This window comes from Tenebrio molitor, chromosome 2 (assembly GCF_963966145.1).
Source record: "Tenebrio molitor chromosome 2, icTenMoli1.1, whole genome shotgun sequence".
Taxonomy (NCBI): Eukaryota; Metazoa; Arthropoda; class Insecta; order Coleoptera; family Tenebrionidae; genus Tenebrio; species Tenebrio molitor.
In genome coordinates, this window is record NC_091047.1 from 8,420,162 (window position 1) to 8,434,716 (window position 14,555).

At 36.0% G+C, this 14,555-nt stretch overlaps 6 protein-coding genes across 7 annotated transcripts in view; 4 read left to right on the top strand and 2 right to left on the bottom strand.

Annotated features, from left to right (window-relative positions):
• The window catches only part of TfAP-2 (transcription factor AP-2), a 62,832-nt gene extending 60,651 nt beyond the window's left edge, over positions 1 to 2,181 (top strand). For both annotated transcript variants that reach the window (XM_069038499.1, XM_069038498.1), the window contains exons 3-4: positions 841 to 1,039; positions 1,207 to 2,181. In XM_069038499.1, coding sequence (XP_068894600.1) covers positions 841 to 1,039; positions 1,207 to 1,943 — 936 coding nt within the window. In that variant the 3' untranslated portion in view covers positions 1,944 to 2,181. The remainder of the gene's footprint in view (positions 1 to 840; positions 1,040 to 1,206) is intronic.
• A 3,030-nt stretch (positions 2,182 to 5,211) lies between these two features.
• On the top strand, positions 5,212 to 5,813 carry LOC138124979 (peptidyl-prolyl cis-trans isomerase NIMA-interacting 4). The gene has a single exon (XM_069040180.1). It carries the CDS (start codon positions 5,342 to 5,344, stop codon positions 5,720 to 5,722), a length of 381 nt encoding a protein of 126 aa, XP_068896281.1. The 5' UTR covers positions 5,212 to 5,341; the 3' UTR covers positions 5,723 to 5,813.
• Positions 5,814 to 6,174: 361 nt separating this feature from the next.
• On the bottom strand, positions 6,175 to 9,883 carry LOC138124980 (coiled-coil-helix-coiled-coil-helix domain-containing protein 7). The gene is made up of 2 exons (XM_069040181.1): positions 9,654 to 9,883; positions 6,175 to 9,602 (listed from the first exon to the last, which is right to left on the bottom strand). Exons 1-2 carry the CDS (start codon positions 9,792 to 9,794, stop codon positions 9,498 to 9,500), a joined length of 246 nt encoding a protein of 81 aa, XP_068896282.1. The 5' UTR covers positions 9,795 to 9,883; the 3' UTR covers positions 6,175 to 9,497.
• LOC138124974 (ethanolaminephosphotransferase 1-like) lies at positions 6,240 to 9,357 on the top strand. The gene is made up of 7 exons (XM_069040177.1): positions 6,240 to 6,381; positions 7,738 to 7,806; positions 7,859 to 8,051; positions 8,101 to 8,396; positions 8,450 to 8,758; positions 8,810 to 8,992; positions 9,047 to 9,357. The coding sequence occupies exons 1-7, from the start codon at positions 6,328 to 6,330 to the stop codon at positions 9,107 to 9,109; spliced, it is 1,167 nt and encodes a 388-aa protein (XP_068896278.1). The 5' UTR covers positions 6,240 to 6,327; the 3' UTR covers positions 9,110 to 9,357.
• Positions 9,884 to 10,045: 162 nt separating the features above from the next.
• par-6 (partitioning defective protein 6) lies at positions 10,046 to 12,643 on the top strand. Its single transcript, XM_069040178.1, has 4 exons — positions 10,046 to 10,302; positions 10,462 to 10,687; positions 10,737 to 10,994; positions 11,353 to 12,643. The coding sequence occupies exons 1-4, from the start codon at positions 10,237 to 10,239 to the stop codon at positions 11,745 to 11,747; spliced, it is 945 nt and encodes a 314-aa protein (XP_068896279.1). The 5' UTR covers positions 10,046 to 10,236; the 3' UTR covers positions 11,748 to 12,643.
• A 37-nt stretch (positions 12,644 to 12,680) lies between these two features.
• On the bottom strand, positions 12,681 to 14,323 carry LOC138124978 (ADP-ribosylation factor-like protein 16). The gene is made up of 4 exons (XM_069040179.1): positions 13,504 to 14,323; positions 13,077 to 13,454; positions 12,932 to 13,022; positions 12,681 to 12,880 (listed from the first exon to the last, which is right to left on the bottom strand). Exons 1-2 carry the CDS (start codon positions 13,813 to 13,815, stop codon positions 13,275 to 13,277), a joined length of 492 nt encoding a protein of 163 aa, XP_068896280.1. The 5' UTR covers positions 13,816 to 14,323; the 3' UTR covers positions 12,681 to 12,880; positions 12,932 to 13,022; positions 13,077 to 13,274.
• Positions 14,324 to 14,555: the final 232 nt, after the last annotated feature.

A 14,555-nucleotide genomic window follows, 5' to 3' on the forward strand; every position in this document is an offset into this window, starting at 1 on the left:
GAGTAACTAAAAGGGATTTGGTTTTTGTTGTAGCGAATTATTGTAAAATTCAAATTATTTTGTTTTTTGTATGTACGGTCGGTGGACAAATAAAACTGGGACACTTAAAATTTAATCTATGTAAATCAGACCATTGAATTGTCAATATATTTGTCAGTCTCTATATAATATGTCATACGCATACCAAAGTTAACCTATTTCCTATTTGTGATAAAGCCGTAGTTAAACGATGCAAATTTGTAAATTTTGACTCATGTGATTGTCATTTTTGTCCCAGTTTTATTTGTCCATCGACTGTACCTTTTTTATGTTGGCAATAAAATGAAATTTTGAAAAAGTTGATCAATTTGAGAGTAGGTAAAAGGCAAAATCTATTATTAGATAAGTGTGGAAAAAGTCTTGCAACGTTAATATAACCTTACTTTGCGATATTTAACCTAAAATACACAAAATTTTGATAAACATCATTTAAAACACAACACACACAGTAACAACAAAGAAGTTAAAAAAAGTTACCAGATTTAGTTACTTAGATCAAAAAAACCTCAAACTACGGTATGATCCGATACATTCAAGGAATAAGCACAACACCACACCTTTTTGCATTCGTGTTTCTTAAAGTTGATTCTAGAACTACTGAATTTAAAAAGATTAATAAAATATTATGGAAACATGTTTTATGCATCTAGAATCTAGATGAACGTGTTCGTTTCATCAAGTGAAATAATTGAGGGGGGGAATATTGGTCCTGGCGGAGAATTAAAAGTAGATTTGTTGCGGTCGTTCTTGTTGAATATTATGAAAATAGTAATTAGAGTTTGTTTTTTGTTGTTTTTTCAGAGTCAGTTGGGCCATGGGGCCGGGTTCCCGTACAGCACGGCGCCGGGCGGCGGCCGTCCGGATTACTCCGTAACGACCCCACAAAGACCCCACGATGACCCCCTGTCGCTGCACCAGGCGCTGGGGCAGGCGGTGGAAGAGGCCCAGGGCGGCATCGACGACAACACCGGCTTCATATCCGACTTACCTCTGTTAAAAAGTAAGCACTGCGACCCGCCAATTATTTCGCGTTTAGAAAAGCCAATTTGAATTAAAAAAGGGTGTCGACTGTATTATTATCGTGACAGATGTGAACACGCCTTCAAACAACCGAACGAGACCCCTTGCGGCGATTCCTTTTATTAGAGTTCTTTTATTTTGTTGCAGGTATGAAAGGGGGCAAGGACCACGGCGGAGGCGCGATGGTGTCACCCAGCGACGTCTTTTGTTCGGTTCCTGGTCGTCTCTCTCTCCTCTCCTCAACCTCAAAGTACAAAGTAACCGTAGGCGAAGTACAACGGCGTTTGTCGCCCCCGGAATGCCTCAACGCGTCGCTCCTCGGCGGGGTGTTGAGGAGGGCCAAGAGCAAGAACGGCGGACGCATCCTTAGGGAGAAGCTGGAAAAGATCGGTCTCAACCTTCCGGCGGGGCGGCGAAAAGCCGCCAATGTGACTTTGTTAACTTCGTTAGTAGAGGGTGAGGCCATCCACTTAGCCAGAGACTTCGGTTATGTGTGCGAGACGGAATTTCCCGCGAGGCAAGTGGCGGAGTATTTGCTCAGGCAACACGGAGAGACTCCTCGAAGGAAGGAACTCCTCCAGGCCACCAAACAAATCACGAAAGAATTGATGGATCTCTTGAACCAGGATCGGTCACCTTTGTGCAATACTAGGCCGCAAATTCTTCTAGACCCCTCGATACAACGACATTTAACGCACTTTTCGCTCATTAGCCATGGATTCGGCAGTCCAGCCATCGTGGCCGCTCTGACCGCCATCCAGAACTTTTTAAGTGAATCGTTGAAGCATTTAGACAAAATGTTTCCCAACCAAAATACGCAACAAGGACAGGCCATGTTAGTTACTTCGTCTCTAGACAAAGCCAAATTAGAGGACAAGAAGTGACCATTTAATAAACTTTTATGTGTTGTGATCTGAAGATTACGCTAAAAATTACGCGATCTCGTGAATATAGCGTCGTCTCCTTTGTTTAAGACTTTGTTATAAGTATTATTGTAATTGTTTTTTATTGTAATTATGCTGATTGATATGAAATATATTTTTTTCAAACAGTGCCAATGCCGACAATGTATTCTATATTACGTATAACAAATTTGGGTAAAGAATAAAACACAACTCCAACCAGGATCTCTCATTCACCACCTCATCCCGCAAAAAAAAAAACAGTTTCAACGAAATAAACAAATAAAATACATAAAATATCATGAGAATTGTTGCAAAAGTTTCAATGGGTTTGCATGCTGAAGATCCGGTGCCCATTTAACCCTTGGTTTTATGACTGTAATTATTTCAAGCACGTCACGTTAGTAGTGACTAGTAAGTGAAAACTGATTTTCTTACAATAATTGCAGTTGTTAAACAAGCAATCGCAACAAATTGCAACACCATAAATAAATCAAAAGAATTTACGTTTCTAAATGGAATTTCATTTTCGATTAAATAATAAAATGCTACGTAGCGTATAATCAAAAACGTGTTAAGAGTCTAATTTGCATTAGTTCGCTCTGATTGTGTTGACAGAATTGTAAAAATTTGAAAATTAAAACAAGGTTCGTATTCAGGTCACGTGAAAGCGAAGAGGTCTTTGGTTTCTTGATCTTGCTCCCTTATTATTTGCCAAATAGGAACAAATTCAAAACTGAGGCAAAAAGAAAACACCTGAAAACCAGAAGATCTTTTACTTCTTGGCGTCTGAACATGTTGCTTGTGAAAAATGAAATCATTTCAAAAATGTTCCATGGTTTGAATTAAGATCACATGGTCTCGAATTTCTTGGCGCCTGTCACTTGTTTGGGAAATATCGGGCGTTCAAATAAAATCCTGGGCTGAGTAGGCGTTGGAAAAATTAAACCGTTTAGAACAGTGTAAAGTTTGAATTTCCCGCCGTTTGACACGAATGACAATTGTTTATGTTTAATCGGGACATAATTGAACATGTTTGTTTTCAGCAAAGGGTGCCCATAGATATTTGCTCCGAGAATAGGAATCGTTACGTTATTCTATTTTTGATGTAAAACATTGCAAAGAAAGAAAAAAAGAGAAAAAATGTTTGGCTCTAAATTTTAGGTTAGCTGTCAACATGCTCCAATTAATCTACGCTTTAAAAAAGCACAACAATTGGCGGTTTCCAACGCCTTCCCAGCCCAGGATTTCATTTGAACGCGCGATATTATAGGTAATCTTTTCAAAAATGAAACAGGAGTTGTGTGTTAGGATCAGCTGAAAGCGAAGAGATCCGGAATTTCTTGACGCCTGTTATATTTATTGTTCTTAAAAATAACTTCAAGAACAGAGCAGGAGATCATCTGTGAAATAGAAGAGTTCTTTTCTTGGTGCGTTTTAGTTTGTCTTTCCATCAATAGATATCGAAAAACGAACTGTGACTGAGTTTGTTTTCGCGGAGGTGAGAAAATTAAGAGATTTAAACAATGAAACTGAAGGTTTATATTAGGATCACATGAAAGCGAAGAGGTCTTGAGGTTGTTGGCACATGCCACATTCAAGTTTTTACCAATTTCCAGAACAAAGCAGAGGTGTATCACGATCACACGAAATTGAAGAGGTCCTTCGTTTCTTGGCGCCTATCGCATTTATTGGTTAAAAAGCTAAAAATAAGCTCAAAAATTATTCGTAGATTTGTATCAGAAGCAATGAAAGTGAAGAGGTTTTGAGTTTCTTTGCGATTATCACATTCACTGTTTACAAAAATTTATTAACTTCAAGAATGGAGCAGGAAGTCTATATTAGGAGCACATGAAACCGAAGCTTTTCCCTGGTACTCAAGAATGAAACAGGAGATTTATAATAAGCCCACATGAAAACTAAGACGTCTTCTGGTTCTTGGTAATCTATCACATTCATTTGCGAAAAAATTTTGAGTCTCTTTTGCTGTCGGCACATGCCTATTTTCTATGGGGAGGCAGTTCTGGGACAGGCAGTATACAGGGTGATTTTGAAAGTTGTGCAGATATTTTAACCTGTGATAGAACCCCACAAAAGCTAACAATTGTACCAATAATGCCTTATACGAATGTTCATGTTTCGAAAAAAAGGGGCTAAAAGTTTTTCAAAAAAATTTGAGAGCCACTGGATTTTATGAAAAAATGAGACAAAAAAATCATAGTAGACTTTTTTTGTTGTCACTTAATACAAAATTAAGTCATTTTGGCAAAAACTTCAATCTTGCTTGACCTCAATTTAAATCACAAATGGCTTTCACCTTCACCACCCTGGAGAAAACCGATCTGGTTTTGATTTATGGCGAAGTCCGTGGATATTCAGAAGTAGCACGGCAAATCTACGGTGAAAGGTACCTATACTTCCCAATACACGACCCTTTGTCTTGGATACGTCGTGTTGAAGCTTGCATTGCAAACGATGGCAAGCATTTTGAGCAACTTCTTTGATGTTTCATTTTATGCTTTTACTCACAATTACAGTCATTTTACTTGGCTGTTTAAGCATTTGTTGTTTTCTGAATAAGCTGCAGGTACTATTTTATCATCACTTTACAAATTTGATCAAAAATTCATGATGAAACTCAAAACAACTTAAACGACAAAAATCGAACATAACCTCGAATGACATAAAAACTTGACTTTTTTAATCTGAAATTTTTCAACGGTTCCCAAACAAACTGAAATGTTGGTATATTATTAAATATTAAATCCCTTACGAGTTGAGGATGAAAAAGAAATATTACCTATATGACAGTGGCGGAGTCAAAAATTGCCCGTAAACTGACGACTGTATGATACGCCCCTGTCAGCGGTAAATTGGAGAGCGCGCATCCTAAGCTCCGCCCTGTCATGTTTCGTTTTGAACTTTTGACTTTAACTCTGTTTTTTCTCTTAATTTGGCGTTTCATGTTATGCTGATGCCGCGCAAAATTTATAGGTTATGTTTCAATTGTACTGGCTGACTGACATTTGTCGTTCGTTCTTGCGTGTGTCTAAAGTAACAGAAAAAATAAAAACTCGTTCAAAGCCAACTCCAAGTGAAAATTTTAATAGTCACCCGTTAGTTTTTTACTTATTTCAACTCGCTCTTCCCCATACATGTACATTTAGAATTTTAAAATTCGCGGTTTATTACCAGATGACATCTGCAGCGCCTCTAGTGTTTCAGATGTTTTCTATTCTTTATTTCTTTAGGAAGTGGTCGGTATTTCAGGGTGCTTTTAACATATGTTTTTTATCTTCGCACATGTAGTTTGATGTAGTTTAACATAACTTAAAATGAAAGTCGTTAGTTGTTAAGCGTATAACAAAACAAATGTAGTAATGCCGCCAAAGTCGGCAAAAGGAGGCTCCAAGGGAGCTAGCAAATCTAAAGATGAATCTGGTGATAAATCCAAGGAGAAAAAAGGAGGTACTGCTGTCAAAGTGAGACACATTTTGTGTGAAAAACAAGGCAAATGTCTTGAAGCTTTAGAAAAGTTGAAAGCGGGCCAAAAATTTCCTGAAGTAGCAGCTGCTTATAGTGAAGACAAGGCAAGACAAGGGGGTGATTTAGGATGGATGACTAGAGGTTCAATGGTAGGTCCATTTCAAGATGCTGCCTTTGCACTCCCTATTTCAACTGTGAATAACCCAGTTTACACTGATCCTCCAATTAAAACTAAATTTGGCTACCATATTATTATGGTTGAAGGAAAAAAATAAGTGAACTGTTATTATTTAAGTTTATTTTTTACTTGTCTGTTACCTGGTAATATATCAAACAATTTCATAAATAAAATCAAATATAAAGAAATCAATTGTGTTGATACTTGATATACCCAAAAAGTGAAATACATCATTAACCTAACAAATTAACTTCAAAACTAAAGAAAGTGGAAGAATGATCTACAATTACAATCACAGAGGTCGCACTAAACAGATACCTACAGGTTTCTGTAATACATTACAGGAAACTTTTTTGACAGTTTTCTATTAATATTAAAATTACTTTTAAAATTGTTTTCTATTTTTCTAAATCTTGAGAAAAAATTGTATTTTTCACTTTTTGAAAATATATTTCTTGGTAAAGTAAAAAAATTACAGATACCTACGTTGACAAATATGTCATTTCTTTGACAGATACAACGAAGAGGTCGCTCACATCGGCCATCATATTTGTATAACGAAAATGGCGTGTTAGTGTTAGGTATATAAGCAGACAAATCACACTTTACGTTTAATGACTCGAATAATGATCTAAATTCAAGTTAAATGAATTAAGACGTAGTGTTTATTATTGTAGAATATAAGCTTAAAATATTTAAACCATGGAAGTAGAATATTTAACTACGAACCACTTGGTTGGTTTTGATAAGTATAAGGTAAGTAATTTACCACCTTATAATTAAATTAAAAACTAGTAGCATGTCATTTAACGAGAAAAAAAAAACAGGAAATGTAAATTATTAGTTTATGGAAATTTACAAATCAATCAATTACTCAATCACGTTAATACTAACTGGAGCCGAGTATAACGAGATAAAATCCTTATTTACAATCTTTTCTAATTAAAACAGTGAATGAATTATTGAAGAGCAAAAATCTCGCTCTCTATATGTTCCATATCTAAATAGATTTCTCAACCAATAGTTTATCAATTCTTATCTGTGAACTATTTCGGATGTCTCGCATTCTCCAATAATATCTACAATAATTACAAAATATTTACAATATTCATAACTGCGCTATAATTTTTAATGGTGCGTTGTTGCAGGTTGTTTTTTTCCTATAGCGATTCTAATGATGAAACGGCTAATTACAAAAATACAATATACAGGACATGAATACCCCATTGTTATTGATAGTCATTGTAGATTTTTTTTATCAATTTTGTAACTTTAAATCGTTATCAGATTCGCTAAATATTTGGAAATTATCTAAGATAAAAGCCTAAACAAATACAGATTTCTTTTGAATCGATTTGTCAATAAAATATTGATTTAGCACTACTCATTCCGTTTATAGTAGAGACTCGTACTACAGGTGCAGATAACAAATAAAACATCGTAAAATCGTTTGATAAGAATGACAACTCGAGATCGCAACACACTTGTCAATTTAAAAGTGCTGTTGAGATTTTCTGAGAAATCGCTCTCATTTTCAAATCGTATCAAGGTTGTGGATGTTTTTACGTAACTGAGAAAAAACATTGTTTCATTTTTAAATAGGTTTATAATTGCCGTAAATCTTCTAATTTTCCGTCACGGGTCACAACTCTTATAAATTATGTGCTACAAATGTGTTCGGTTATTTTTAGAACACTTTCCTGATCACTAATTTTCACATAAAAATATATTCTAAAATCAATTTGTCAACGGAAAAGCACCTGGTTTTCGGTGGGTGGACCTTATTTATGTAATTTCGAGTAAGAAACATCGGAGGATCGACGGTTTGAATTGAATGCCTAATTGTGTCTATACTTTCAGTGTAATTTTGTTCAAAAATAATAAAATAAATAAATGCACCCTCCACCAGCGTGTTTCATTTTGGAAACATCAAGTTGCACCTGGTATCGATTTTATCGAAAAAAAAAGTGGTTTTAAGATCTTCCTACCAGAAATTTGAGGACGGTTTAATCGATTTCAGTTTCAGATTTATCCAGTCCGTTAGCTGTATTTTGATGCACAATGTTTACAAGGTTTAATATTAATTGTGTTGTCTCTATTGTTTCGTTACAGTACAGTTGCAAAGATACGGGTCCTCTCAGCATTTACGTCATGCACCCCTTCTGGAACTGGTTAGTTCAAGTACGTAAACCCGTCAACAACCCCCTCTGAATTTAACGCAATCTTTTTCCAGTTTTGCCCGAAATGGGTGGCACCCAATTTGATGACGTTCTCAGGATTTCTATTTGCCGTGCTAACATTTATGCTTTTCGCGTGGAAAGATTACGGTTTTTACGCTTCTGACCCGGACCATCCCGAATTTCCGGCGTTACCAAGATGGACCTTCACGGTGGCAGCTTTATTTTTGTTCTTAGCGTACACTCTAGGTAAACAAAAATACGTTGCGAGGTGCAAGACTGACGTGCGCTTGTTTAGATGGTATCGATGGGAAACAGGCGAGACGGACGGGGAGCAGTGGACCTTTAGGGGAGTTGTTCGACCACGGTCTCGATTCTTTCACGGCCGGTTTAATTCCGGTCGCAGCGTATTCACTCTTCGGACGTGGTCCCAAATACAGTATCATTCCATTCCGTATGTTCTTCATATTGTGGAACGTTTTGTTCAATTTTTATTTATCCCATTGGGAAAAGTACAATACCGGTGTCTTATTCTTGCCTTGGGGGTACGACTTTTCAATGTGGGGCACCATTCTAGCCTTTTTACTTGCCGGGGTTAGTATGATAGACAACAACATCCGTTCCGTGCTAAGCGAGTCATTTTCAAGGTAACGGGACACGAGAGCTGGCAATTTATTCTACCGGGTGGCATCACCACAGGTCTCATGTTTGAGATTTTATTGTACAGTATGGCCCTTCTTACCAACGTACCTGTCATCCTTAACAACATTTACGTCTCGTATCAAGAAAAAACAGGTCACATGAGATCGTTTAGCGAAGCAATGAGACCTCTAGTACCAGTTACTGCGTTCTTTTTAATCACTTTATCGTGGATATCACTGTCGCCAAGTAATATTTTAGAGAGAGATCCTAGAGCGGTCTTTGTTGTAATTAGTACAATTTTTTCAAATATTTGCGTAAGTATTCCCCCACCTCGGACCGACAAATTTACTAACGTTATATTTTAGTGCCGATTAATTGTGGCTCAAATGAGCAACACAAGATGTGACATATTCAACTGGCTGTTAGTTCCTACGTCAATTTTTATTTTACTTTCAATTTTAATCAAAAATGCCGCTTTCGAACTTTTCTTAACGTACACGTTATGCATTTTTACGACATGCGCTCACATTCATTATGGCACGTGTGTGGTAAGTATTTTTCAACCAATCGTAAAAAAAACTTCACCAAGCATTCTTTTTAAGGTGCGTCAGATGTGCAAACACTTGCGAATCAACTGTTTTAGTATAAAAAAGTCATCAGATTGACTAGTTGTAGCCTGAATCAAATGAGTGCTGTCATGCATTTATTTATTTTTAAGAACCTTGTCGTGTCCTATATCATCACAAATAGTCATAAAAATTGTGTTATTAATTAGGTGGCATGCTTTACCCAAAGACGTTAGTTTTGCAATATTCGTTTACTTTTATTTATTATAAATAGGACTTTCAAAATACTCAAGGAAGCATCACTTTGTAATTTTACTTTATACATAATAAAATTTACTGTAAGGTCAGTGCCATTGTGATTATTTAGAAGAAAGATGAATCTTATTACCAGTACCTAGTAGTATATCCAATTTTGTTATTTTTTCTTTTTTTTAATAAATGCTAAACAACTACATATGTACAGTTTGAACTTTACCAGTTAGCCACTTTATTTAAATCTCTCGAAAAATTCTGCTTTGATTTTTTCTCGATCCTCAACTGGGGGTAAATGCGGGCGTATACCTTTCCTTCTTCTTTCAGCTCTCACAGAATTCTAAAATACAACAAATCTGTAATTGTGATTAAAGGTAAATGTAATAAATACCCAAAATCCTTTACACACGTTATAATTCTGTATTTGCAGTTGACACGCGTCTTTGTCAAAATCATTTTTATGAAAACATTTGTAAGTTTGCTCTTGTTCTTTCAAGCAAGGGTTTGTTTTTTCTGCATCTTTATTTTTCATTTCTGTTACAAAACTAGAACTTCTGTGAGGTTATTAGGTTATGTTTTTCATTTAGGGGAATTTTATGTTTCCATGTTCTGCTAGGATCTTAAAAAATTTAAACTGATAATGTTATAAACTAAAATTTATATATTTAGTTAAAGCGATAACGTAAAGATTTAGTGTTAATAAAAACTGAAATATTTATGTAATTGTTTGTTTTTTTACGTAACAATTTTAAATACATTTAGGGAGTTGATTGGCAATTCTGTTTTTGATGACTAAATTCACCATAACTGTCTGGCAAGCAAGAGGATGAGGAATAAACGTAAATAAATTAGAATTTAAGTAATTCATTACGTTTTTAAATTAATTTAGTTGTTTTGTTTGTAACAAATCAAAGTTTAATGTGTATTTAGTGCTAAGTAAATTGTGGAAATCGTTTAATCACCTATTCCCGAAAATGTCAAAAAACAAAATTGAAATAAAAAGTGTGCTCATGCTCAACAAAATTGAAGTAAAGAGTAAAGTAAGTATTTTTGAGATTTTTATTGATGTTATTCGATTTATTGACCCAATAAAGTTCGTTTACCCTAATTAGGATTTATGATAATGACTTTCTATGCCTGTTAAGGAATGAGAGCATGAATCATTTAATACGCTTTGTTATTTAATTGATTCTTTGTAGTTTGACGCAGAATTTAGGCGATTTTCGGTCGAAAGGGACCTTCAAGCCCGATTCGAAGAATTTCGGGACTTGCTAGAACGTCTCCATCGTTTACGAGATATCGCCTTTTTAGTCTCTTACATTGACCCAAGCGACCAAGACTTACTGCCCATCAACAATGATGATAATTTACGCAGGGCGTTAACGAACGCAAAACCCCTTCTGAGGGTTATAATACAGAGAAAAGGTACTTGAAAAAAATGTTCTTGTCAAAATCCAATGTGATGCACTTACAGGGGATAGTCTTGAAGAGTTGAACGGGTATGGAACCATCAAGCCGCGCAACTTAATATCGAGTATATTAGGGGGGACTCCAGGAAAAACAAAAACATTGGCGATATCCAATCCACATGATTTTCGACAAGTGTCATCCATTATAGATGTGGATATCGTACCTGAAACTTGCAGACGTGTGAGATTGCTGAAGCATGGCTCAGATAAACCCCTTGGATTTTACATCAGGGATGGGACCAGCGTGCGAGTCACGCAAAGTGGTCAGTACTCAGAATTAAAAAAAAAAAAACACTTAAACAAATATATTTGAAATTGCCAGTTACATAAGTTTTCTGATAATATAGCATAAATATACAGTACATAATAATAGTAAATAAAAGAGTGTAAATTGTTTTTGAAGAAATTTTGTTTTTTATCACTAACATTCAGGTTTTACTGGCAGCGCCATCTGAAACTCGAACCAATCAGTCCGAGTTTGGGTCAGAAAAAATATTTGTTTTTATTACTTTATTTGTGATTCCTCTTTTGCTCCAATTAATAATCAGTAATCACAATTATGGATTGATAATGCTTTTTTGTTTACTTTTTTGTCTTATTTTTCTCGGTTTGTAACCGCAGGGTTGGAGAAAATTCCGGGGATTTTCATATCGCGTCTTGTGCCTGGCGGTCTAGCCGAATCCACCGGTCTTTTGGCCGTCAACGACGAAGTCCTCGAGGTCAACGGTATCGAAGTGGCGGGGAAAACTTTGGACCAAGTGACGGACATGATGGTGGCCAACAGTTCGAACCTGATAATAACCGTGAAGCCGGCCAATCAGAGAACGGTTGCTCCGGTACGGCGAGGGAGTTTCAGTCGAAACTCGCAGCTTTCCAGTGGCTCCCAACAGTCACACACCACGGCCGGGTCCGATCCCGAGGACAAGTACGATCAAGACGAAATCGTCGACTTAACGGCACCGACGACAAATTTAGAGGAGACTCACAGTTCCGAAGACGGAATTTTGCATCTTTAAGGCAAACTGTAAGGTGAACTCTTGTATTTATTGCTTCCGTTGGCTGTAAGGCTGTGGAATTTTATACTTTATCCACATAGTATTATGAACAAACATTTGTCCAAGTAACATATCTGAAAAGTCGAATGATATTTAACGTTTTATACGAATCATACACTTCTTTTACTGTTGACTGGTACTTTCGAATCTAAGAATCTAGGAGAGCAGCGCCAAAACGATCATCTGCTACGGTGTCGCCTTACGTTTATTCTAATTTTAATAGGAAAAGTACTTAACTGAAACAATGTAAGACTAAAGAAACATTCCGCTTTTATTCCAAATATATTGTTTTTAATCAATTTTTATTCCATTATCGTGTATCAAGTAATTCCATTTTATTTTATCAATTACACCTTTTACTATTTTTAGGAATATTATTATTGTTATTCAGTATTTTAGTTATTGTATTGTAAGAGTATGTCCGAAACAATTTTAGTGGTCAAGTTTCTTACCAGAACTAAGTTCTGGAAACACGAATTTATCTATGGTGGCTACAACTGAGTATTAAATTAAAATCATTTTATTTCTTGTTATTGTGGTAAAATCAATTTTAAAGCAACTGCTATTTTTAAATAGTGTATATATTACTTTAAGTACCTTTAAGATGCGAAAAACAGTTTGTAGGTTATATTTTCATTATATTTTACACTTTTATAAACATTATTCATTAAAGAGGCCTTTTGTCAATCATTCAAATTGATCGTATGGAAAAATTCCGTCCTTCCATTGCCTTGACTCGAGCTTGTGACTTTTTTTATGTAATGATATTGTTAGAGGTACATTTTATGCAAGTGTTATAGATGCATCACATACTATGTACTTATTAAAGTTATTCGAAATATATATATCGCAAGTTACTACTCTTATTTACCCTCCCAACATACAACACCTGAATTGTGAATTAACAACTTTTTTATTTATGAAATAAAATCAACAGTCATAGTAAAAAATATCGTAAAAAAAAGTAACAAATGGTTAAATTTAGTGGTGGTCGTCAGCTGGTTGTTTTACCCAATAACCCCAGGGGGCGAAGTAGTCGTGACCGCTGTGTTCTGTGGGGCCCCGGAAAACTTTGATCTGTACTCGAGCGTAATCTTAAAAACGTGGATTAGCACAGGGAAGATTTGCGAAAACGAGGGACTCACCATGTTCCGAAGCGGCTCCCTCCAAATCGTCATAAACTGGGATGGCGTTCACCTGAACGAGCTGGAAGATGGCAACTACCAAAACGACGACCTAAAGTGGAAGCGAACGTTAGAAAAGATGAAATTGTGGAAAAGCACCTCGTACCTTGAGACTGAACATTGTATTGTTTGTTTAGAGTCTTAAAATTAACTGACTTAGGCAAATACCGGAGCTAATATTTATATGAGTTAGAACCGAAAGCTTACGGCAAGTCAGCCAAGTGTTAAATTGTTTTCTGAAACCGAAAGTGTTTTATAAAAAGCCCGCTTTATTTGTCCGTTTAAGTGAAAGTGTTGAAAAGTTTCATTTCTTTTTCAACCAGCTCAAAATTTCTTCTCTTCCTTCACCGCTGATCGCGCTGGCTTCAGTTATCGTTACTTTTTGCTTTATTTCCTTCTCGAACCTTCGCATTTGCAGCATCAGCAGAGCTTCGTTACGCATCTGTCTGTAGCTCACGTCCATTTTCGTCAAAACGAGGAGGAACTGGAATCACGCTTTCTTGCTCTCAACATTTAACACGAATTTAACTCACTTTAGCTTGCGCAAGCATCGGGTGGGCTATAATCGTGTACAGGAGCACACCGGCGGCACTAATTTGACACAGATTTGAAGCATCAACCACGTAAATGATTTTTTGAATGCCGTTGAAGTATTTGGACCACAAGGGAGACATGACGCCTCCTAATTCTCTAATGTTGTAAATTTCGTTGTCAATTTTTATCGTGAACATGTTGGTCCCTACCGTAGGAACTGAAGTGGCCGTGGTGTCCACATTTTCGATATTTTGAAGCTTCTTTAACAAAAGGGTTTTACCAGAACCCGTGGGGCCCAAACAGAGAGTCATTTTTTTAATATTGAACCGACAACCGTTTGTTTTTAGTACCTTGTTGCCATGACGCAAAGATGAAGCAGGCGCACAGGGGCTGCCATGAACTCTCCTACATCTTTGAATAATTGAGAACACAACTGTAATAATGCAATCAAAGAAAAATGAGAGCAAATGTACCAATTTTTAATAAAGTCTTTTCATATTTTTATTTAACAAAAACAATGATGTTAGTAGGTCGGTTAATTTCCGGAATAACCGATGCGAAAAGATGTATTTATTGAACAATATCTACAATATTAAAGTTCTTTCAAAGACATTATTACCTTTCTGTATAAATATTTGAGTTACTTTTTCTAAACTTTAAATAAGTAAGTAATTGTGAAACCGAGTTTTACCATGTTCTTCATTGTTTTAATCGTGAAAACTGTTTCTTTTATGAACATGCAGTAAATCGATTAATTGGTTTCATTAATAATTGAAAAATAATAAATTAGTGTCAAACAATTTCAGACCATTGCCTTGCGATTTATTTAATTGTAAATTAGTGTCATAGGTCTCATAAATTATGATTTTATGTTTGTTTGGACTTGTTTTGGTCGGGCAAAGGAAAAATGAAGAGGAAATCCGTCTGATAACCTCTTATCGCAAGGCTAAAATTTTTAATTGGGATCTTTGACGGTTACGTTTTGAACTGTTACCTTATCGCGGGCTTTCATCCACCAATCACAGCGCCTGATTCTCCGTGTGCGCATGCG